The sequence below is a fragment of the Hippoglossus hippoglossus genome, chromosome 6 (assembly GCF_009819705.1).
Source record: "Hippoglossus hippoglossus isolate fHipHip1 chromosome 6, fHipHip1.pri, whole genome shotgun sequence".
Lineage (NCBI taxonomy): Eukaryota > Metazoa > Chordata > Actinopteri > Pleuronectiformes > Pleuronectidae > Hippoglossus > Hippoglossus hippoglossus.
In genome coordinates, this window is record NC_047156.1 from 4,678,941 (window position 1) to 4,702,537 (window position 23,597).

At 42.3% G+C, this 23,597-nt stretch overlaps 4 protein-coding genes across 5 annotated transcripts; 2 read left to right on the forward strand and 2 right to left on the reverse strand.

Annotated features, from left to right (window-relative positions):
- Positions 1-464: 464 nt before the first annotated feature.
- Positions 465-7,834, forward strand: tgm2l (transglutaminase 2, like). The gene is made up of 15 exons (XM_034589154.1): positions 465-606; positions 993-1,163; positions 1,920-2,150; positions 2,753-2,871; positions 3,340-3,468; positions 4,148-4,319; positions 4,487-4,619; positions 4,758-4,861; positions 5,063-5,205; positions 5,321-5,420; positions 5,537-5,688; positions 5,775-5,904; positions 6,034-6,194; positions 6,946-7,082; positions 7,661-7,834. Exons 1-15 carry the CDS (start codon positions 591-593, stop codon positions 7,827-7,829), a joined length of 2,067 nt encoding a protein of 688 aa, XP_034445045.1. The 5' UTR covers positions 465-590; the 3' UTR covers positions 7,830-7,834.
- A 2,155-nt stretch (positions 7,835-9,989) lies between these two features.
- pllp (plasmolipin) lies at positions 9,990-15,627 on the forward strand. The gene is made up of 4 exons (XM_034589165.1): positions 9,990-10,513; positions 13,364-13,537; positions 13,727-13,837; positions 15,147-15,627. The coding sequence occupies exons 1-4, from the start codon at positions 10,349-10,351 to the stop codon at positions 15,252-15,254; spliced, it is 558 nt and encodes a 185-aa protein (XP_034445056.1). The 5' UTR covers positions 9,990-10,348; the 3' UTR covers positions 15,255-15,627.
- A 1,480-nt stretch (positions 15,628-17,107) lies between these two features.
- LOC117763154 (ADP-ribosylation factor-like protein 2-binding protein) lies at positions 17,108-18,589 on the reverse strand. Its single transcript, XM_034588081.1, has 6 exons — positions 18,552-18,589; positions 18,249-18,322; positions 17,955-18,061; positions 17,663-17,748; positions 17,421-17,517; positions 17,108-17,233 (listed from the first exon to the last, which is right to left on the reverse strand). The coding sequence occupies exons 1-6, from the start codon at positions 18,587-18,589 to the stop codon at positions 17,108-17,110; spliced, it is 528 nt and encodes a 175-aa protein (XP_034443972.1).
- A 1,534-nt stretch (positions 18,590-20,123) lies between these two features.
- On the reverse strand, positions 20,124-23,413 carry LOC117763769 (ADP-ribosylation factor-like protein 2-binding protein). 2 transcript variants are annotated; one of them, XM_034589168.1, is made up of 7 exons: positions 23,022-23,220; positions 22,806-22,875; positions 22,307-22,368; positions 21,951-22,057; positions 21,660-21,745; positions 21,418-21,514; positions 20,124-20,857 (listed from the first exon to the last, which is right to left on the reverse strand). In XM_034589168.1, exons 2-7 carry the CDS (start codon positions 22,841-22,843, stop codon positions 20,759-20,761), a joined length of 489 nt encoding a protein of 162 aa, XP_034445059.1. In that variant the 5' UTR covers positions 22,844-22,875; positions 23,022-23,220; the 3' UTR covers positions 20,124-20,758. The 2 variants fall into 2 exon arrangements, with proteins under 2 accessions (XP_034445059.1, XP_034445057.1); XM_034589166.1 differs by lacking the exon at positions 23,022-23,220 and adding an exon at positions 23,258-23,413 and having other exon boundaries at positions 20,139-20,857.
- Between the last annotated feature and the right edge of the window lie 184 nt (positions 23,414-23,597).

Consider the following 23,597-nt stretch of genomic DNA (forward strand, 5'->3'; position numbering starts at 1 on the left):
AAGGTCAAGAGCTACATATCTTTAAAATTATTTCCAAATGTGCAGGCAGACAATGAAGGGAAGTGAATGCAGGGGAGATATAACCAGGCTTACGAGATTTGCCTGGCAGCCGCTTTTGAGAAACCCTGAGGCCGAGCAATCACGTAATCATGGTTAATGCACGTAAACCCAACATTCCAGAAGAGGTGTCATACAAGCAACAGTTACATTTCATGTCTTCTTGAGTAAGAGTCTGATAAGACAAAAATATTACTGTTTATTACTCGTCAGGATTCAACCTTCAACACAAGCAGCAACAAAGGCCCCAGTGTCGCAAACGGGACGAGGAAGACTTTTTTAAGAGGGACACTCACACATGGCAAACACACACACACACACACACACACACACACACAGGGTTTTGGTAAGTGATGTCAGAGGGCACAGAAGAAGGCGTGGAGGAGTGAGGGAGAATTTTGGGGGTAAGTGTTTATCAGAGCAGACGGGTGGGAGGGTCGGACCTGAGCTGGATATAAATACACGACTGACCGAGCAGAGAAGAGAAGAGTTTGGGAGGAGCAACTTTTAGAAGACGAGAAAAAAGATCTGCGATGGCCAATCACAACGGTAAGTGATCCGTCCATTTATCCATCTGTCTGTCAATCTATCTCTCCATCTATCTATCAATCCTTTCTCTGAGGTCCATATTCAAAACTTTATGGGAGTTTATATTCCACATGAAGAATGTGCTGATGTATGACTTGACACTTGCCTGTGATATGACCCATCCTAATTCCTGCAACAAATGCAAGGGCAGCTTTTTAGCTCAAACATGGATCAGACTCATCTTTAAAAAACAGGTTTTAGTTTGATCTAACTCTGAATTTTCCCTATTGTCGAGCTCTAAATGGAAACTCTGTAATTGCCAGTATTTTATTAAGCAACAGCTACATGCCGCAATCCTGCAATCCTGCATCTCCACTGTTGAACTTTGTCTCTGTTGGTCCGGTTAGGTCTGATCACCAATGTGGATGTGAGAAGTCATGAAAACAACTTGCTTCACCGCACCAGGGAGATTGATCGGGAGCGCTTGATCGTCCGCAGGGGTCAACCCTTCTCCATATCCCTGCAGTGCTCCGACTCGCTGACCCTGAACGACCATCTGGAGCTGGTCCTGCACCTCGGTGAGTGCAGCACGACCTGTGACATACTGTTGGGGTCAATACGTTTCTATACATGTGATGCATCACTGTACGTCTTATGTAGAGTTTCGTTTCACATTGTAAGTTGATTATAAAAGACATTTTCAAAGCTTTGGTAATAATAGTAATGAAGTAGTGGACACTCAACAGTTCCCCTGAATTCAATCAAGCTGCACCACATCTTGATTCATAGACATCAGTTCCCCGGATATACTGGATTATTTCTATCAAAATCCATAAATTAGTTCCTGGAAAAAACGGTGTAATTGTTGAAAAGAAAATCCTGGATCTGCTCCAAAATTGATTGTGATCTTCCTTTACAACCATTACAACATCCTTCCAATCCATTGTGTTGTTTTTGTGTATTCTTACTTACAAACAAACAACAAACAAACAAACAAACAAACAGGGTTGAAACCTCCTCAATAGAGGTAAATATAAAGAGTTAAAGACCATCATTAGATTTTTTCAATCAAATACAGCTTAACCCTCAATCCTCCATTTAATTCATAACTCTCTTCTATCACATTGAGAACTAAATTCACTTGTAGACATTGTAGACACTGATTTCAACAGTATTTTGGAGGAACCACCTCCTGGTTTAGATCTAGGATTTTGCCAGCATGCCACCGTCCACCAGGAGCCTTACGAGGATCCTGGATAAACAGCAAGCAGCTGAAACTGATGCTTCAACAATCAGTTTCTTAAATGACACGATGTTTCATAATGCTTCTCCAGGTAAGAACGATGAGGTGGTGATCAAGGTGCAGAAGGAGTTCCAGGATGGAGATAAGTGGTGGTTTAACCAGCAGGGAGCACAGGATGAAATTCTGCTGACTCTGCACAGTCCAGCGGACGCCATCATTGGCGAGTACCATCTGACTGTGTCGATCATGTCATCGGACGGACACATTGTGAAGAAGACTGAGAAGATTGGGTTCCACCTGCTCTTTAACCCCTGGTGCCGAGGTAAGAGCACGGAGCAATTATAGTTATCAGAGTTATTATACATTCATATACTGCAGCTTTTATACTTCACTCATACTCTGCTCATCCACCAAGGCCCAACAGTCCCCTTATGAAACATGCAAATTGACTAGAACCCATTTTTTATTTGGAACTGCACCAAATTGCACACACTCATAGCATGAGTCAAGTGTTAGCAGCTGTGTGTGTGTGTGTGTGTGTGTGTGTGTGTGTGTGTGTGTGTGTGTGTGTGTGTGTGTGTGTGTGTGTGTGTGTGTGTGTGTGTGTGTGTGTGTGTGTACATATGCAGCCCCACCCCAGAAGGAGGAAAGAATCAGGGCAGAAATCAAATCAGTCCCGCTAACATTCCTCATTTCTGAAGATCTATAAATTATTCTCAGAGAAATCACCTATATCCCAATGTTTAATAAAGTGAAGAAAAAAAAATCCCCACACAAACTCAACAGGTCCGGTTATGGTCGACTTGAATCTCTTTCTTGAATCTGTGTTTAATGTTATGGCTGTAATGTGTGTGTGTGTGTGTGTGTGTGTGTGTGTGTGTGTGTGTGTGTGTGTGTGTGTGTGTGTGTGTGTGTGTGTGTCAGATGATGCCGTGTACCACCCTGATGAAAAGATGCTCCAGGAGTATATTATGAATGAGGATGGGATCATTTACATGGGAGCCTGGAATGACATCAGGAACAAGCCCTGGAATTACGGACAGGTAAAACACACACACACACACACACACACACACACACACACACACACACACACACACACACACACACACACACACACACACACACACACACCCTGGATTGAGTCTTTCGGTGTCTATCAGGCAAATCGGGGCCCTGTGTGAATTGTCACAGCAGCGTGACAGCGGAGACGCTGGCGCTCCAGCTATGTCAGGACATGAGTTTGTTGGATGGAGGAAACTTCTGAGCAGGAGGTGTCAGAATGTAACCAAACCACACAAACACGGGCTTGTCTCTGGGAGCACAGAGGGGAAGACAAACATGGAGGGGTGTGTGTGCCTGACAGGCAAACACATAGATGGCACATAGACAGGAGATGTTGCAACGGAGTCTCAAAGACAGACAGAGACAGACAAATGTGATTTAAAATGCATTTAAAAAGAAGTTGTATGTTGAATTTTCTTTCCTCTGTTCGTGTGTGTCTCTCTCAGTTTGAGGACTATGTGATGGACATCTGTTTTAAAGTTCTGGACAACTCCAAGGACGCCGTGAAGAACTCAAAGATGGACATTGAGAAGAGATCTGACCCCGTCTACGTCAGCAGGATGATCACCGCGATGGTGACGATCTCTTTCACTCTGACAACAACAAAAGAAGCACAAGATGTCTACATTGTTGTAGACATCTTGGATTGTGTGCTTGTTTTACACTTACATCGCACCATAACTCTGAATTGACAGCGGTAGACATTTGCTCCAGAACAGCTAGACGTCCTCATTTCTGTGCATGTGGGAAAACTTTTAGTATTAGATCACTTTTTGTAAATATATGGGGTGAGCCGTTAAAATGAGGAGACAAAGGGATGCCTCTGATCTCCCACAATGATCCTCCACTCGGTCTCTGTAACAAATCCATACTTGGAAACGTAAATCCCAAATGTAAATGTCGTGATACTTAGTCGTAAGTTGCTTTCAGACATGACCTGAAGTCCAGACATTTTCCTGAAAGTTTTTGGAGGGCCTGTATGTGACAAGCATGTTTCGTATGTGATGAGGACAGACGCCGATGTCGATTTAAACCTGGTGTCTAACCCTCACCTGAATGTTCCGGAAATGTTCAAGTTGTTGTGAACTTGTCGGACTCGGAAATCTCCTGCTGCGTTCTTCATATGTAAAAGGAAAACTCTGCACCCAATTTTCCAGACATTTTCCAGAGTTCACGTCTGAAAAGTCCTTTACTGTTCGTCTGCAAAGTGACTGCCTTATGAAAGGAAGCTTTGCTTTGTCTCCACCTGTCCAGGTGAACTCTAACGGGGACAAGGGGGTGTTGACTGGTCAGTGGCAGGAGCCATACACTGGCGGGTTTGCACCAAATCGATGGACCGGCAGCGTGCCCATCCTTCAGCAGTGGAGCAAGGGGGGGTCGGTCAAATATGGCCAGTGCTGGGTGTTTGCTGCTGTCGCCTGCACAGGTGAGGCATTTCCAAGGAAAAGAATAAATTGCTCTTGAAGAGGAAAGGACTAAATTGTTTAAAGAAGGAAAGGAAAGCGAAGGACAGGAAATGAATACATTATCTTAGGAAAGGGAAGGAAAGAGGAACAAAAAGTCCAGTCTGAAGTGTTGCTGTTTTCTTCCCAGTGCTGCGTTGTCTGGGAATCCCAACACGACACATCACTAACTTCGACTCAGCCCACGATGTCGATGGAAACCTCTCCATAGATATCATGGTGAATGAAAGAATGGAGAGCGTTGGCAAGAAGGACAGTAGCTGGTAGGACACACACACACACACACACACACACACACACACACACACACACACACACACACACACACACACACACACACACACACACACACCAAATGAAATTATGAATTATTTTTCATCTCCTTGTCCTGGTGTTGTCAGGAACTTCCACTGTTGGGTCGAGTCCTGGATGAGGAGAGACGACCTCCCTCAGGGGAATGGCGGCTGGCAGGTTTTGGACCCCACCCCTCAAGAACTGAGTGATGGTACATTAATCATTTCTGTCCGTCTTCTATCTTCTCAGGATTGTCAGCGCTTGTTTTCTTTGGCGTCATATGAAAGTAAAATGATGGAATCAGAGCTATTCTGTAAATCACACGGAACTCTCATCGTTAATTAAAACTATTTAATAGTAAAGGAAACATTTTATAAAAAGAATCCACTACAATCTAATTTTTGCTCTTCAGGTGAGTTTTGCTGCGGCCCGTGTCCACTCAACGCCATCAAGGAGGGAAATCTGAACGCGAAGTACGACGCTCCGTTTGTCTTCGCCGAGGTGAACGCTGACATCGTCTACTGGATGGTTGGACCAGACGGCCACCGGAGGAAGGTGAGAGTTTAAATTAATGTCAGAATTTTTTTTTAATAAGAATTAGATTAATAGGCTTGACCTTTTAAAAAGATTTACCGTTTTTTTAGGGTGATCAAAATAGTTTTTGTTACAGATCAAGGCGGAACACAGCAGTGTGGGGAAGAACATCAGCACCAAAAGTGTTTACGGCGACTACAGGGAGGATGTCACGCAGCTCTACAAATATCCTGAAGGTTTGTCAGGAAGTTGCACAGAGAGGAGCAGATGGATCAGGATCAACAGGTTCACAACAGACACAACAAAACCTGATTGACCTTTATTCATAATGACATCGACATCTTCTCTGCAGGCTCCAAGAAGGAGAGGGAGGTGTACGAGAAGGCCGGACACCGAGTCACAGAGCCGATCTATGACCACGTAGAACCACGACAACTGCAGCTGCATCTGTCAATCAAGCACGGAAAGCCTATATTTGGCACCGACTTCGATGTGATAGTTGAGGTACGAGTGCTCAGATGGACGGATGGATGGATTGATGGATGTAGATTGTGTATTCGTCTTTGATGATGAATCCTTTCTGTCCACAGGTGAAGAATGACGGAAGGGAAGAGGTCAATGCTCAGCTGATCATTCTGGCGGCTGCCGTAACCTACAATTCCATCTATCAAGGGGAGTGCCAGAGGAAGGCGACCAGGGTGACCGTGCCGGCTCACAAAAGTTAGTCGCTCAAATAAACCCTCAAAGGCCTCTCGTGCAGACATATTCTGAAACAAGAGAACTTACGTGTCTGACCTAGACACACACTTGTTCCCCGATGTAGCATTTATATTTCCTATTTGTGTTCAGCCCACAAGGAAGTGCTGCGTCTGCGCTACGACGAGTACGTCAACTGTGTCTCTGAGCACCATCTGATCAGGGTGAAAGCGCTCGTGGAGGTTCCAGGGGAGTACGAACCCGTCATGACTGTGACCAACATTCCACTGAGCATGCCTGAACTCCTTGTACAGGTGGGTACACACTGTGCACGCCCAGACGTCGTTGGTCAGTTTTACCTCCACCAAGGAGGTTATGGTTTCACCCGTCCATTTGTTTGTTGGTTGGCTTCTTTGTTCGTAAGGAAGATGATGCAAAAACTACCAGGCGGATTATCACGCAAGTTGATGGACGTTTGCAGTATGGGTGACGGAAGAATCGATTTTGGATCCAGCCCATGATCTGGATCAGCACCAAACTTAAATGCGTTCTTGGGCCACTTCAGGCAATGATAAGGCACCTCTGATCGTCTTGTGGTCCAAACAAAATGGAAGTCAGCCTTGAGTTGCGAATTGGTAAAACTGTAAATGTGGCCCAAATTACCTAAAACAAATATGCTGTGCTCTCTGTTACAATCTGATGTGAACCTATAATATGGCTAAAATAGCACAAAACTAATTTGGGCCACCTTTGGTTGACATGTGGCATTGCTTTGGCTTACTTGTGGCACAGATCTGGCAAACCGGAGCGGTCCGCCCAAGTGCGATTCTTCCATGTGGTCTGTTGGATGTGTGTGTGTGGGCCTAATCAATACTGCATCAGTTCAGCAAGTGTTATGCTAATCTGTACATCATGTACAATCCTGCTTACAACCAATCAACCAACAGATAGGGGTGAAATATAACCTCCTTGGTGGAGGCAACTAAATACAAGATTTCCTTTGTCAATACCTCTTCTGTAATGTTCTGCTTCAGTTGAACACTAAGCCGTCTCCTCTTCCTCCAGGTATCTGGGAGCTCTGTTGTTCAGGAGAAGGTGACAGCCCTTATCTCCTTCACCAATCCTCTACCTGTCCCACTAAAGCGTGGCATGTTCACCGTAGAGGGGTCCGGACTACTACTCTCCTCTGCGATCTATGTCAAGTAAGTGCTGACGAGGCGTTACACGAATATCTATCATGCATATAGAAGGAAAAAAAGTTGGTGTTTTAATGCTGTAATTGCAGCAGATCACTATCAGTATTCTTACTTCTACGTCTTCTTACTGGGTTTTTTTTCGATGGACTCACATCACCCCAATCCTGGCTCTGCACCATTGGCTCCCTGTGTGGTTTAGAATTTATTTTAAGATTTTACTTATCACTTTTCAAGCTTGCCTTGGTCTACAGAGCAGCTCACATCACAGCCCCTTGGCTTCCCTCCTGGCATTTGAATTCCCCGTGGTATGAGGGGCAGATGTGGAATGTGAGATGTGGGCCAGACAGTTTTGCTATGTGGGTTGGAATGACCTGCCTGAGGAGATCAGACTTGCAGAGTTGGTGACCTCTTTCAAATCACCTCTTAAAACCCATTTTGACAGACTTGCCTTTATTTGATGTGGTCTTTGTATTTTTAGGTTTCATTGGTATGGTTTGCTTTTATGTAATATTGTCTTCTTTTTGTTGTTCCTATTCCTTATATATGTAGTTACTGCTTTTAACGTGACAACTCTTCTCTTTCAGAGGTGACATCGCTCCAGGCCAGAAGGTCGCTGTCAAGATCTCCTTCTCGCCCATGAGGGTCGGGGTGAGGAAGCTGCTGGTGGACTTTGACTCTGACAGGCTGAAGGATGTGAAAGGAATCGCGACAGTGGTCGTCCGCAAGAGAAACGTGTTTAGTAGGTTTTATTAAAAAAAGGACATCTAATCGGTCTGAAACCGCCGACACATATTAAAGTGTGAGATAACCCGAGAGGTGTAACTGTCCTGTTTGAAAAAGATTTGGAAAACAAAAACAAACAAAAGGATTAGGTCAATAGTGTTTTTTCTAAAAGTGAAGCGTGAAGGCAAATTAATTATTAATCTTCCAGGATAAACATGTCAACATCCATTGGTCAACAAATACTACATTCCTTTAAAGTTACCATGTATTTGAGCATTTCTGACTTTGCATTATGTCTGACACTCGACGTCCACGTGGAAATATAACAAACAGCAGGTGGCATGTTGACAAATAAGTAAACGTTTTTTATATTTTGATATTCCTTCTTAGTGCCATTTGTTCTTTACACTGACAACATTAAATGAAAACCATCGGGGGCCTCAGTCATGAGGTTCAGGCTTTAAACATTGATCTATGTGTATTTTCTGAAAAGTATCTGAAGTAAATCTGATGCATGTTCTGTTTCTTCATGACCTGTTTTGCACTATGCTAGCCCACACATGATTAAAAGAGGTCTATTTCTTTTATGTATTCTAAATATTTATTAATTTTTACATGTGTGTTTATGCTGAAAAAATAAAGATTTTATTCACATATATGGTTTTGGTCTGACTGGTCATTAATGTAAGAATCAGAATATTGTACATGTTGATTTAGCACCTTTTAAAACAGAGTGTGGCCTACACGGTGCTTTACAAGTTAAAAATGGAAATAGGAAAAAGTTTGTGCGACCTTTCGAAGTGAGCTAACGTTAGCTGCTGCGTCTCCTGGATGTGCGTAGGTAGAGATTCACGCGACAGGATGTTTCATGAACTTTGCTGAACTTCTGCAGGTGAACGCAGAACAACCGTTCACAGCTGCAGTAAATTAAAAGAACTCACCAGGTCTCCCACCCAAGAGGCGACGCTGAACACACTGCTGCAGCAAACAGGAAGTGGGAGGGAGAGGCTTCCTGCCCCCTCTTGTAGTTTCCTCTCAATCAGCCAATCGCAGTTCACCTGAGGAGAAGAGCGAAACAGAACATGGATGAAAGGTAACACCTGGGAGACAGTAACACCTGGGTGTCTGTGGGTGAGGAGCGGGTCAACCACCAACCAGAGTGTTGGTGGTTCGATCCCAGTCTCCTGTAAATGTAGTGGCATAAAAAGTTGTAGAGAAGTAGAAACTATTATACAATAAAAATCCTCAAGTAAAGTACAAGTATTTCTAGATTGTTGTAAATGTGACGGTTGTTTTTGGTGTTTATTTACAATATAAAGTAGATATATGACGTGATTTTAGAGTCTTTCCTCTTGTTTGGTATAAAGCTTTTTCTAATGACATGCAGCTGTACCTGTTCTATAAACAGCAGTCTTTCTGAGATTATGGGATGTCCAGAAACTTTCTGCAGCTGAACACAGACATAACTGAGATAATCTGAATTGGACCTGATCAAACCTTCTGCAAAAAATCGCGTTTGACAGAGATTTAACTTTTGAGTGGCACACGACAAAGCTGCTACAATCATGTTTTTATCATCTACAATTTGATAGATTTTAACTTCTAAAGACACAGAGACGTGCTTTTATTTCATCGTGACTACTGTTACAGCCTTTTTACTTCCCTAACCCCCAAATCTATTGATAGACTCCAGATGTACAGAACTTAGTGGCCAGGCTCTGAAACAGAACCAAAAAACATGACCACATGGCTGAAAAGAGGACAATGGACAGTCTGAGGAAATTGATTTCTGAACGTCAGAGCATGTTAAACTTTTCAAATAATAATTATAATGATGACCCTGAATATGAGTACAATATATCTCCTTTAATGTTTTGCATTTTTATTTTGGACTTTCAGAATTTATAATGGGATGACCCCACAACAACCAGTAAAAAAGTGAATTATTAGCCGCAGTAGTGCATTAACCTTGCGTCTTATCAAGACACATATGCACATAACATTCACAACAAGAGGGCGTCACTGAGCCTTTTATTTCTCCAATCCATCCATGTCCGACCTCCTCCCAGTTTTCAAACACATTAATAAGTCACTCAGGTGAAAGGCAGGAGCCATATGGGAGGTGCCAGGGGAAAAAGAGGGAGAGCAGACGGACGAAACTTTCACTGTGTGTGTGTGTGAGAGAGAGAGAGAGAGAGAGAGAGAGAGAGAGAGAGAGAGAGAGAGAGAGAGAGAGAGAGAGAGAGGTGTAGGGAGAGTCACACACCATCAGACACCTGTCAGGTGACTGAACCTGGAGGTTTCACTGGAGGGCTCGTCTTTCATTCCTGGGACTTTTTTCTAAACAGACTTTGTATTTTGATGTTTCTTGTGATATTTGTGTTTTGGATGTAACTGGACTTCCCTGAGGCCGATGGCTCCTGGACCCTCAAACCATTAGGCATTTCATGAGGAGTGAAAACTGTTCCAGGAGGAAAATTTCCATCTGAGACTGTACCACAGCCTGAAGGAGTTTCTGAGACACCCAACTTCAGACAAGCTGCGTGATCATGGCGGATTTCCCGTCCAAAGTCGCCACGGAGACCAGCTCCCCCAATTCCCAGAGCTCTCAGCAGGGGCGCAACAGCCTCCGAGGCCTGGCCGCTAACGTCACCACCAGGATGGACGTGGTCTTTATCCGAAGCCTCCCAGCCATCCTCATGATCGCTGAAATAGTACGTAACAGATGCCGATCAGAATAAACCTGTTCCCAGTTCTACTCTGTTCTGTAGAACCAACTTCTTCTCTTCTCTTTCCTCTCTTCTGTTTCTGTTGAGCGACTGTAAACACCGGTGGATTCATTTAAAGTTTACAAAGAAGATAAATAGACTCATAATATTTCAGTTTTTCCCGTCATTGTTTAAAATTAAGACAACTATTAAATATACCTATAGTTTAAACTCCTAGCTAAACTCTATAGCAGTGTCATCTTTTTTTTATTGTGACACGTAAAATAATCTTTAAATCTTTAGTTTATCCTGATTTACCTCTCATGCAAGAGCAGCAGCACCAGTGTTACAACAAACATTACAGCAGCACCACACAAGGATATTTGTATTTCTGCTCCATTCGTGTTGTGTTAAACGTGAGCCGACCAGTTTCTGTTTGTGCATCACAAATGTCACCGGCTATCTATCAACAAAACAGGACGGTCACTCGTCGAATCCTCTGTCTTCTTGTTGCACACACTCATGTCTGTTCATTTCAGAACTGAGAGCGGGAAAGTGACATTAAAGTAATATTTGGTTGTACGACTGAATGGAGAGGAGAAGTAATGAGCATGATAGGACATTCAGGACATTCGGCTCAAACTCATTTCCCCCGTCCAGCGATGTATTTGCTCTAGACGACATGTGACTGTCGGGTGCAGGGGACCTTTGATCCCTCTCCTTTCCTGACACCACTCGCACCATCTAACCATAGATTACACTGAACAAAACTGTGAGGATTCTCAGTCATGGCATCGTCAGAAGTTCACGTCGGCACTTGCTTGTGTTTCTTGACGTCTCACCTCTTCTTCAGGTCTAACTGACTAACAGGAGGTGTCGTGTGTTTAACCTCTGTGGGTCTGTAGCTGTGTCGAGAGTCGTTACGCTAAACAGGCGTTACGTTAAATATTACACTGAGCCTACAGCCCTCGAGGCCACAGGGACAAAGCTAGTGTGTGTGTGTGTGTGTGTGTGTGTGTGTGTGTGTGTGTGTGTGTGTGTGTGTGTGTGTGTGTGTGTGTGTGTGTGTGTGTGCAGAAAAACAAGCTTTCCTTAAGTTATTCCTGTGTAAACTAGGGAGGCACTCGGAGAACACATACCTCCGCCAACGCCCTATCTCGCCATGTTCAGGAAAAGTAAAAAATGACCCCTGATCCACCTGTTTTACGTGGATCCGCCCCCAAAGTTAACGGGTTCTTCCCCACGTCATGGCCCACCCCTATCACCCCTAGAATTCAAATGGAAATCAGTGAAGTCGTTTTTGCGTAATTCTGATAACTAACAAACAGTGATGAAAATAGATTCCCCCCAGGAGGAGATAAATAAACCAGCAAAACTAAACTAGTGCTTCTTCACACCCTTATCTAAGGAACGCATATAGACCCCTTCTGTTGGTTACAGTGACAAAAGGCCTTACAGTGTTGAAATGGTTAAGGTTATGCCATCCAATAACCAGGACACATTATCTCACTGTAGTAGACATGAGATTAGTCATTAAGGAAAAGTTATAAACTGGAGTTTGTTATGTTCTTCTGCAACAAAACCTCTGAAACAGGAAGAGTAGGAAGGAATTGACTTTGTCCACTAAGCAAAATCACGTCAACCTGATAACAGATCCTTGTAAAGGTTCTAGATCCTGTCGCACACAGGCCTGATCTCAATCCTCGACAGTTTATCTTCTGGGTGTGTTCCTGATTATTACTTCCTGATTATTACTTTTAACAGCTATATATCAATGTCTAATATAAGAAACTGTGTCAAGTCAGCAGCTGGAAGTGCTGATGCATCATGATGATACGAACGCAGCACTGAGACAGACTTTGTGAGACTCGTAAAACGATATCGTGATGAAGGTCAAGGCTGATCATCCAGTGGGGATCGGGTTTATACTGTCAGGTCCATAACCATCTGGAATAGTTCACCTGTACGTTCTCATCTAACTCTATATTTCCCAAAATTATGATTTGCTCTTGTAATTATTTTATATTCCTGAGTGGCCTGACAGAGAAGTGATTTTAGTAACAATGAAATATCTACACAAGCAGTTTTGACTCAGGTTGTGGATCACTGCAACATTGCGTGTGTGTGTGTGTGTGTGTGTGTGTGTGTGTGTGTGTGTGTGTGTGTGTGTGTGTGTGTGTGTGTGTGTGTGTGTGTGTGTGTGTGTGTGTGTGTGTGTGTGTGTGTGTGTGTGTGTGTGTGTGTGTGTGTGTGTGTGTGCGTGTGTTTGTATGCGTGTGTGCATGCATGTGTGTAAAAGGTGAAATTGGATCCCTGCATACATAATAGACTGTCCTTTCATGCTCTTTCTCATGGGACAGAAGCAGAGAGACACTGGGGCAAAGACAGGAGCTTCAGGCTTAAATTTCAGACATAACAGTGCTGTTAATGCACAAGGCTGAGACTGTTGTCAGTCTCTCTGCTTTACAGGCATGGGCCACAGTTCAGGTCACGTTTATAAACACGCACACTCTCGGTAAATCCGCCACTTGAGTCCAAACTTAGATAAGTGAAAGCAAAACATCTCGATCGCCCCCTGAACTCGTCTGGCTTAATTTTTTTAAAGTGAGAAAAATGGAGACAAGCATTTAGCAGCTGAAGAGTCAGATATTTCCCTCAGGATGTGGTAAGTAGCTAATGCTGCTCCGTGTTGTTTGTATGTGTAAATGAACAGCTATTTGCTAACGTGTTTGCCATATCATTTTATTTATTTATAGATGTTCTCTTCTATTCAGTATCTATAATTGTCTTCCTCATCTCCCCTCTCTCTTCTCTCTTCTCTGTTCTCCCTCTCTCTTCTCTGTTCTCCCTCTCTAGATTACGGGGCTGCTCCAGTGGGCGTTGATAGCCAGCGCCAACTACACGTATGTGCCAGCGTACGGTTGGGTGATGTTTGTGGCCGTCACTCTGTGGATCCTCACCACCATCCTCTTCTTCATGCTGCTGTTTGGTGCCCAGCGGAAACTCAGCGCTGTCCCCTGGCCCCTGACGGTAGGGAGGGAAACGGGAGAACGTTTTGAGACTTCCGCCAAGGCTTAACCATCCCCTTGAATTCAATCACGCTGCCCCAAATTTCACCCACTCATAGATATCAGTCCACGAAATGCACCATTTTTGTTCTGTTTCATGAAGCTCCATGAATTATTTTCTGAATCGTGACCAATGTTTCTCGTCTTCTAGGTGATGGTGTATAATGGCATCGCCACCGTCCTCTGTCTCTCCGCCTTCCTGGCCAACGCTGCAACTGTCCACCATTTCCACCTCTTCTATGGACATATTGCAGCCGCCGCCGTAAGACCCCCCGACACTGCTCACACCGACTCACATACAAACAACTGGTTAAATGTGCATCACACTCACTACACTGTGATACAGCTGAGATCAGCAAACAGAAATCCAGGCTTGCAGCGATGCTCGCTCGTACATGTGTGTTGAGTATTTCTATATGTTCTTATCTGAGTCTGAGTCATGGATACACACCCAGAATGTAAAGAAGTGGGAGAGGCAGAGAAAGATCGAGGGGGAGGCCGTCTTATCATCTTATTTATCATATGGTCAGAGAGCAGGTGATGTGCCTTTGTTAACTTTAGGCCCCAGTTACGACTGGCTCCTCCCCTCTGCATGTGTGTGTGTGTGTGGGGGGGGGGGGGGGGGGGGGGGGGGGGGGGGGGGGGCTCCAGGTATTACTCATGTTCTGGGGACCTGAATCTGTCACATTATGAGGACAAAAATCAAGTTCCTGTAATGTGGATCATTACATTTTAAGGTGAAGACATCTTTATGTCTTAAGGTTAGATTAAGGTTAAGGTTAGTGTAAGATTCAAGTTAGGGTTGGGGTTAGGTAATTAGTAACTATGGTTAAGGTTTGACTAAGCTTTGAGGGAAATCCATGTAAGTCAGAAAAATGTACTCTGAAGTCATGTAGACACGAGTGTGTGTGTGTGTCAATGTGTCATTTTATGGTCTCCTCCGAAGGCCAAAGTCCATGCTGGTTTACCACTAAAGCATTTGTCACATAATCTCTCTTACACACACACAGACACAAACACACACACACATTTGTACTTCCATCTTAGTGAGGACACTCATTGGCATAATGCATTCCGCCCCTTACCCTTACCATCCAAACTAAATGCCTAACCCTAACGCTAACCCTGAAGCTAACCTAAAGCCAACTCTAACCCTAACCCTAGAAACAAGTCTTAACCCCCAAACGGTCCATTAAAGGGGGGGACACAAAGTGAGGACCGGCCAAAAGGTCTTCACTTTCCCAAAATGTCCTCACTCGGTTGTAGGCTCAAACTGGTCCTCACAAAGACAGCTGTACAAGAGCAAACACACGCACGCAGCCCTGCCCCTGACGTATCACACTCTCTTATCAGTCACATTTCACTGCCTGTCACACTCAGTCAGATTTACTGAGGATAATGGTCCATGAGTGCATTTCTAAGCAGTTAAGTACCTGGAAACTTTATAGATGTGGACACATAAAGATGTGACTCTACCTTTGATATGTTTCAGCAGGTGACAGTTGACAGTACGACATTTGATTTGCTTCCTGAGTTCACTTGAGGTGTTCACTTCACATCTGTCTGTCCAGTTCTTCGGTGCTGTGGTGACCCTGACGTACGCTGCCAGTGCTTTCTTCTCCTACTTGGACTGGAAGGATGATAGAGGAAACGCTGACACCAGCACGGTGCCGACTTAGGACTCAAACCTGCGACGCCGCTCCTGGGAAAAGACTCCCTCATGTTTTCTTTCCCCTCAGATACTCTGGATGTTTGGAAAGCCCAGTGTTGATACTGGACTTTCAACACACTGTCACTCGACTGCCACTGTAGACAGAGCCTGACCTCAGCCTATTCATTATTAATTAAAAGATAAAACCTAAACCAGACAGGAGATAGCCATACATTCATTTTCACATTTTCTGCCTCCACATTATGAGAATAGGTTGAATATCAACACTGGATTTTCCACATAAACTGTGGATAATGATGATGTAGGGTTAGGGTCAGCAATTCAAAGACAACAAAATATTTAAATTTGAAACCAGTGGATTTGGCAAGTAAATTATGTTGGGGACAAATGCTGTGATTATAAACTTTGTATAACAACTTTTATTTTTGCATTCCATGTGTAAAAGGGGAAGAAAACATGACGTGTCCTTGAATAGCTGGTGACAGTGATGGAGGAAGTACTCAAACATACTTAAGTAAAGTAAAGTAAAGTACCACATTAACTTTTCTACTTTTTCTACGTCTCTACTTGAGTAAAAGTAAGTACTTGCTTTTAAACATAAAGTATTTAAAGTACTTGTTAGGTGTAGCGTATTCCCTAATGCAACACTCAACGTCATTATGCAAAGCGTGGTTAGTTCTCGCTGCAGGAGGCGGGGTCTAATCTTATCTGCACAATGATTGGATCAGTTGACAAATCCCCCTGTAATTATTGATTATTTTAAAAAACGATATTTTCGGCTGGTGGGGTAAAAGTTAACAGTAGCTGAAAATAATGTCCCAGTAAAATACAGATACATGAAGAATGTACTTCTTCACTGACAAAGTAAATGTACTTTGTTACATCCCAACACTGGCCAGAGACATAAAAGTCTGATTTGCACCATGAAGTAGAAATAGTTTGAGACGAAGGAAAATTATCCAACGACCCTGGTTACAAGAAGGTGAGCTACAAACTATAAGTTTACACATTTCCCGTGTGCACTCCAAAGAAGTGTTCTTATCCATCAAGAAGAAACATGAAGCAACGTCATTATTGAAAGTGTGTTTTTTACATTTTTGTTTACAGAGTATGTTGTTGTTCTCATAAAGTGAAAGGACAGTGGAGGCTGATCAATGAACTGTAACTGAGGTTAGAGTTATTGAAATCTATTTTCATTTCCTCCAGTGAAGCTGCAGACTATAAACATGTGCTCTCATAGAAACTTATCAAATCCACACAACTCTCAACTCTGCTGAAAAGAATGTATGTGATGTTGTAGATTGAATATATTGACCAAACATTTCCTGAAGACAATAAAAACCAGTTCAGTGATTCAAATATTATTCCACTGGCGATTCGCTGAGTTGTGGAAATAGAATGCGAAATATTTTTCTGATTTATTTCACACACTGCTCGACTCCTGTTGTACTGTACTTTATGACTTATGTTGTGTTTTTTGTATGGAGGATACGAGTGAAACTCTGAGGTTGGTGCAGGGACTCGACCTCGCACCTGCTCTAATAAAGCTCTTGGTGATTTACTAACAAATGTGATATCGACAGTATTTCAGCAGTAGCATAAATATACAGTTCTCACAGTTCATGTTAAGACGAGTAGAAAACACTTGGACATTGTACTGGAAACTAGGACGAACTTATTTCTGATTGCAGACGTGCACACACACCTACAGACACACACACAATCACTATACACATTACATATCACTTTCACAGGCAGAAAACTCAGTTCAATAGGGTTAGGGTTAGAGGGACTAAATAAAACCTTCATAAAACATTGGTTCTACTACATTGAAAAACTAATTAGACAAAGAGATCAGATTCAGAAAGTGTTTGACTCGTGCGAGTGTCCCTGTGATTCAGTGGAGCTGCTGCGTCTGGAGCCTGAAGAGATCAGAGGTGTGACCACCAGCCCCTGACTCAGGTCCAGACCTCGGCCCTCCTTCTCCTACACAGATTCAGATGGAAAGAAGAGCACATACACACACATACACACGTTAGAAGGTGGGCCACAATTTTCTGTCTGAGCCTGACACACACGGTTATAGCCTATAACCTATAACCGTTACATAAATTGTGTTGTGATTCTAAGCAAAGTACAATTGAAAGATTATCCGAGCATCCAGACAACTCACAGCTCTGTATTCCAGAAACATCTCCTTGAAGGCCATGAAATCTGTGAATGTCAGCAGCATTTCAAAGATGTCACCTGCCACCTCTTCTTTGTGCTGCCTGAGGAAACAGAGAGGAGCTGTGAATGTACTGGTGTGCCACCTAGTGGCCAGCTGGGAAATAATGTTTCTTAGGAGCAACAGGTGCATCAAGCAAACGTGAGAGCAGAGTAGGAATTAATAAATAGAAAGAGTTCTGATCTTACATGAGCAGCTCTATGAAAGAGTTCATGTTGAAGTCGGGGATTCTCTCCATCAGCTGCTGCTCCAAGTGTTTCTCCAGTCGATCAACCTGCACAACACAAACAGGTTAATGTGAATTTTGATCTAAGTTTATCTACCTGAGGTTTTACAGATATTCAGTGAAAAGTTTCAATCAATGAGTTGTAAAGTCTAAATCACATATGTGCTGATACGTTGTGTCAGACTTATAAAAGGCTGTATACATCTGATAGCTGTGTGTCACATTGAAGATACATTAGACCATCAAACACTCACATATTCTTTGAAGATGGGTGTGTAGCTGAGTTTGTTCTCATCAGAGTTGTCAAATTCCCGGTAGTATTTCTCCATGAAACTCTGCTGAAGCTGCTGAAACTCCTCCTCTGAAAGAACAGTGAACGTGTGAAGCATCAAATATGTTTCTTCATCTTCAGCTGCCTTATGGACTTTTTAAAAATCTGGTAAGATGGTAAGTGAAAGATGAATCCATCAATCACAAACTGTTTTACTGTTTAGAAAAGCTAAGGTATCATAAAACATTTAAAACAGATCAGTGGTTTCATCTCTTACCCATGATGATGGTCTCTATGCAGCCGATAACAGCGTCGAAAGCAGAATCTGTAGCAGAGGAACTGGAAGGAGGAAATTAAGAGATAAAGGATAAATCACTGACATATGGTCAAATAGATGAATTTGAAATATATCACAATGCATTGATGCCACTTTCTCTGGCTGTAGACGTGGACGTGACTGCATTAAAACCTTTTTTTACTTAAACCTTTGATCTCACTTGCATAAATTTGGGCTGAAAAATCAAAGGTGACATTTCTACAAAGTCTTTCTAGTCTATTCAGACAAATGTAAACAACCAACCTGGAAGTAGCGACGTTTTCTTCGTCCATGTCAACCATCTCTACGATGTTTTCTACACAGCTGCTAACATCTGGAAAACGAGGGGAGGCAACAGCTAAATATGATGAATGTTAATTGTTATTAATTAATATTTGCAGTTAAACAAAACTCACAGACTTTATATAAAACCACAGAACTATCAGGTTTGACACTGACGTCTGGTCACAAGCTACTGAAAGATAACGTCAGTTAGCAGGTGGGCTAAGTAAATAGAAGCTAACGTTAGCTTAACACATGAACTGAAAAGTGTTTTTCCAAATTAACAATAATAAAGTGGATTTTTCTTCAGCTGCATCAATGGTGACTCGATAGATTTTGTTTCATTACTTTGTTGACCCTGGATGTCCATGTTGTCAGCGAAGATCTTTCCTGGAGGGCAATAGTGCAGAAAGGGCCAGCTCTAACGGTGGCAGCGCGTAGAGGCACTTCTGGTGTCAACAGAAACTGCCACTGATGTTTAAAGGCAGGCGATTTTGTTGCCACACTGTTTGGAGGCCGCTGCCTTTGTTGCCACACATCCGGCAGTTTTTGAAAAAGCGTTCATGGACGTTTTACTCCATCTACCTAAAACATGACACTAACACAGGTGGCCAACACAGAAGTGGAGTGCAACAGCCACTTTAACAAGATAGGTTTAGACACACTGATCCCACCAATACATAAACGCAATGGAAAGCATATATGAATTTGCTATTCATATATGCTATTCATATTCTAGTCTGTTTGTGCACAGACTAGATTTAGATGTGGAGTGAATCCTGAAGCTCGACATCGGCCTTAAAAAGAGACATGACGTGGCAGCCTCCCATTGGTCAAGGGAGGTGCGGGGCAGCTGCTGATTGGTCGAGGGCGGGTTCAAAAGTTCAAGTCACTTTGCCGAGCAATGTCCCTTTATTTCTCTCTAGAGTCAGTAATAACAAATATATAATAATAAACTTTATTTATATAGCACTTTTTTAAAAAACTGAGTTTACAAAGTGCTTTGACAACAAAGCAAGAACAATAAATAAAAACATAAACACAACAAAAGTTGAAAAGAAAACGATAAAATCACAGTATCACATGACAGCAAGTCTATAAAAATGGGTTTTAAGAAGTGATTTAAAAGAAGTCCCTGACTCTGCGAGCCTCATCTCCTCAGGTAGGACGTTCCAAAGCCGAGGGTTCCTGTTGGCAAACGCACAATGACCTTCAGTTTTCAACCTCGACTTTGGAACAGTAAGCAGGATCCACCTGAGGATCTAAGGCTGCGTGCAGGCACATAAAGGATCAGTGAAATCTTTAAATCAATTCTAATACGGACAGGGAGCCAATGAAGAGAAGCAAGGGGTCGGGGTGATGTGATGTTGCCTTTTCAGACCAGTGAGAAGCTCGTCTGCTGCGTTCTGAACTAGTTGCAGGCGTGAGAGTGACTTTTGGCTCGTGCCAGAGAGGAGGGAGTTACAGTCGTCCAGTCTGGAGAAGACTAGTGCGTGAATTACTTTTTGTAAGTCCGGGTGTGAAAGTATGGGTTTAATTTTGGAGATGGTTCTGATTTGTAGGAAGCAGGACTGGACTACTTTTTTGATTGGTGGTTTGAAAGTGAGTGATTGGTCAAACAGAACTCCTAGGTCTCTGGCAGTGTTTTTTTTATTGATTGACCAGGTACCAAGGCTGAGTTCAATCTGGTTGATGGGGTTTGGTGGGTGGAACAATATTATTTCTGACTTTGAGTTGTTGAGTTGCAAATAGTTTTGTGCCCTCCAACTGTTGATAGCCAGGCTTTGTTATTCCAGTAACTGGAATAGCACGTAAACAAGCACCACAATTGTGGGTTCCTTCTCCCAAACCAGGCAGAACTCATAAATGCTTAATTTAAAAAAAAAAAGAATAATCACATGAATAAGAGGATGGTCCTTCACTTGTAAAATTAAAGAGATGTGCACACTTCAAGTAGTCTTTATGTCCAGTGGAATGGATGAGGAGTACGACAAAGTGAAAACCTTCCATCTTCACTATTTAACAAGAGAGAGGTTTAAACAAACATCCCACCAATACAAAAAACGCACTGGAATGCATGAATGAACTTGCTTCAGGGGCTGTTTGTGAACAGACTGTACATTTAGATGATTAGTGAATCCTGAAGCTCGACACCAGTTAAAACAAAATTCTAAAACACAACTCATCAATCACTGTGATTCAGTGGAGCTGCTGCGTTTGAGGCCTGAAGAGATCAGAGGTGTGACCACCAGTCCCTGACTCAGGTCCAGACCTCGGCCCTCCTTCTCCTACACAGATTCACAGAGAGGGTGTCAATGAAAAGCACACACAAACAAACACAAACACACACACACACACACACACACACAGGTTAGAAGGTGGGCCACAATTTTCTGTCTGAGCCTGATGCAGTAAATACAAGCTGCACTGAGTTTGTGTTACTCTGTCCCTGACACACACGGTTATTGCTTGTTTTAAAACAGCTCCCTTGTTGACTGTTATATGTTGTGTTATCAATAAAGTTCATACAAATCAAAAATGATTTAACTATATTTATGTTTAAATTAGCTATTTTTCCACTCCTTTCATTTTCTTTTTTCTTTTTTTTTTAAAGCTAGAATAAAAGTACAGATTTGTTTATGTACTACATTTATGATTTTGCAATTAGATCATTAATCACAATGGTGACAATATATATTTAAGAATAATGTGGTGCTCTTAATTTGTAGCAATTCTGAAAGTTTTTAGACAAACTATGTGGCCAGAGAGAGCAAGACACCAGTATGGAACATAGCATCAACTGTCAATATGGCCACTAAATGAGAAAGAATCTTTAAAAAAAACTCACAGCTCTGTATTCCAGAAACATCTCCTTGAAGGCCATGAAATCTGTGAACGTCAGCAGCATTTCAAAGATGTCACCTGCCACCTCTTCTTTGTGCTGCCTGAGGAAACAGAGAGGAGCTGTGAATGTACTGGTGTGCCACCTAGTGGCCAGCTGGGAAATAATGTTTCTTAGGAGCAACAGGTGCATCAAGCAAACGTGTGAGTAGAGTAGGAATTAATAAATAGAAAGAGTTCTGATCTTACATGAGCAGCTCTATGAAAGAGTTCATGTTGAAGTCGGGGATTCTCTCCATCAGCTGCTGCTCCAAGTGTTTCTCCAGTCGATCAACCTGCACAACACAAACAGGTTAATGTGAATTTTGATCTAAGTTTATCTACCTGAGTTTTACAGAAATTCAGTGAATCGTTTCAATCAATGAGTTGTAAAGTCTAAATCACATATGTGCTGATACGTTGTGTCAGACTTATGAAAGGCTGTATACATCTGAAAGCTGTGTGTCACATTGAAGATACATTAGACCATCAAACACTCACATATTCTTTGAAGATGGGTGTGTAGCTGAGTTTGTTCTCATCAGAGTTGTCAAATTCCAGGTAGTATTTCTCCATGAAACTCTGCTGAAGCTGCTGAAACTCCTCCTCTGAAAGAACAGTGAACGTGTGAAGCATCAAATATGTTTCTTCATCTTCAGCTTCCTTACTGGACTTTGTAAAAAGTCTCAGTTTATAAGATGGTAGGATGTGTTTTACAAAATAAGATGATGACTCTCCCTTCTCCCTGTCAGGTTGGGTGAAAGGTTCATCATCCATCAATCACAAACTGTTTTACTGTTTAGAAAAGCTAAGGTTTAATAAAACATTAAAAACAGATCAGCGGTTTCATCTCTTACCCATGATGATGGTCTCTATGCAGCCGATAACAGCGTCGAAAGCAGAATCTGTAGCAGAGGAACTGGAAGGAGGAAATCAATTCAGAATTGTTGTTTTTATTCTCCATCCTTTTTTCTTCTTCTATGTCATTCATTGTCTTTGCTCGATTTCACGTACAGCACTTTGTAACTTTGTTTTGAAAAGTGCTCTAAAAATAAAGTTGATATTATTATTGATTATTCTTGTTTATCTATATTTGTATTGGTTTTACTTTGGTAGGATTGTTAAGCACTTTGGTTCAACTCAGGTTGTTTTAGTAAAGGTACGTAAATAAAGTAAATAAATCTGACTTGACTTTAGCTTGAAAGCAAAGACTTGAACCTGGTGAAGCCGTGATTTTTAAAATCCCAAATTGCTAAAGTACATCTTGAATTGCAGTTTGCTCATGGACACTTGAAACTTGGATTTACATTATCTGGACTCGACTTGGGGCTTGAAAACAAATTTAAACAAACCAACCTGGAAATAGCAAAGTTCTCTTCGTCCATGTCAACCATCTCTATGATGTTTTCTACACAGCTGCGAACATCTGGAAAACGAGGGGAGGCAACAGCTAAATGAGGAGAACAGCTAAATATGGAGAACAGCTAAATGAGGAGAACAGCTAAATGAGAACAGCTAAATATGATGAATGTTATAAATATGAATATTTGCAGTTAAACAAAACTCACAGACTTTACATCAAACCACAGAACTATCAGGTTAAACACTGATGTCTGGTCACAGAGCAAAACAAGCTAGTGAAAGATAACAGGTAGTTAGCAGGTGGGCTAAGTAAACAGAAGCTAACGTTAGCTTAACACACGAACTGTTGAAGTGTTCGCTGTGTTTTTCCCCGAAGTTACAATAACAATGTTCGTTTCTCTCTTCAGCTGCATCAACGTTAACTCGATAGGTTTTAGTTTCATTACTTCGTTCGTGGATGTCCATGTTGTCAGCGAAGATCTTTGCCTGGATGGCGATGGTGTGAACCGTAACGTTGTTGCCAAGGAAACGGCGAATTTATGTGCGCATTTCCTTTCTGTCCGGAGAAAAACAAAGTCTGCGAACGTTGGTTCCCTACACCAACTCTTCTTCTGCTGCTTCTTCTTCTTCTCCGGCTATGGGCGCATTACCGCCACCTTCCGCTCCGGAGTGTGGATCAGAAAATAAACTCACAATCTAAATCACCTCATAATAATAATTATATATATATTAAAAAAACTAAGTAAAATCACACACCCTAATTTAATATAACCTACTTTATCCTCA

Bases quoted from the DNA above. Each gene is read 5' to 3' on its own strand.
- LOC117763154 (XM_034588081.1), bottom strand. From the start codon at position 18,589: ATGGTTGACATGGACGAAGAAAACGTCGCTACTTCCAG. The intron at 17,749-17,954 runs GTGAGTGTTTGA...TGTGTTGTGCAG, and splicing joins CACCCATCTTCAAAGAATAT to GTTGATCGACTGGAGAAACA. The intron at 17,234-17,420 runs GTGAGTTGTCTG...GAATCTGTGTAG, and splicing joins TGTTTCTGGAATACAGAGCT to GAGAAGGAGGGCCGAGGTCT.
- LOC117763769 (XM_034589166.1), bottom strand. The intron at 22,369-22,805 runs GTTGGTTTGTTT...TCCTCCTTCCAG, and splicing joins GAGAACTTTGCTATTTCCAG to TTCCTCTGCTACAGATTCTG. The intron at 22,058-22,306 runs GTAAGAGATGAA...CTGTTCTTTCAG, and splicing joins CATAGAGACCATCATCATGG to AGGAGGAGTTTCAGCAGCTT.
- pllp (XM_034589165.1), top strand. From the start codon at position 10,349: ATGGCGGATTTCCCGTCCAAAGTCGCCACGGAGACCAGCTCCCCCAAT. The intron at 10,514-13,363 runs GTACGTAACAGA...CTCCCTCTCTAG, and splicing joins TCCTCATGATCGCTGAAATA to ATTACGGGGCTGCTCCAGTG. The intron at 13,838-15,146 runs GTAAGACCCCCC...CTGTCTGTCCAG, and splicing joins GACATATTGCAGCCGCCGCC to TTCTTCGGTGCTGTGGTGAC.
- tgm2l (XM_034589154.1), top strand. The intron at 4,862-5,062 runs GTACATTAATCA...TTTGCTCTTCAG, and splicing joins CCCTCAAGAACTGAGTGATG to GTGAGTTTTGCTGCGGCCCG. The intron at 5,206-5,320 runs GTGAGAGTTTAA...TTTTTGTTACAG, and splicing joins CAGACGGCCACCGGAGGAAG to ATCAAGGCGGAACACAGCAG.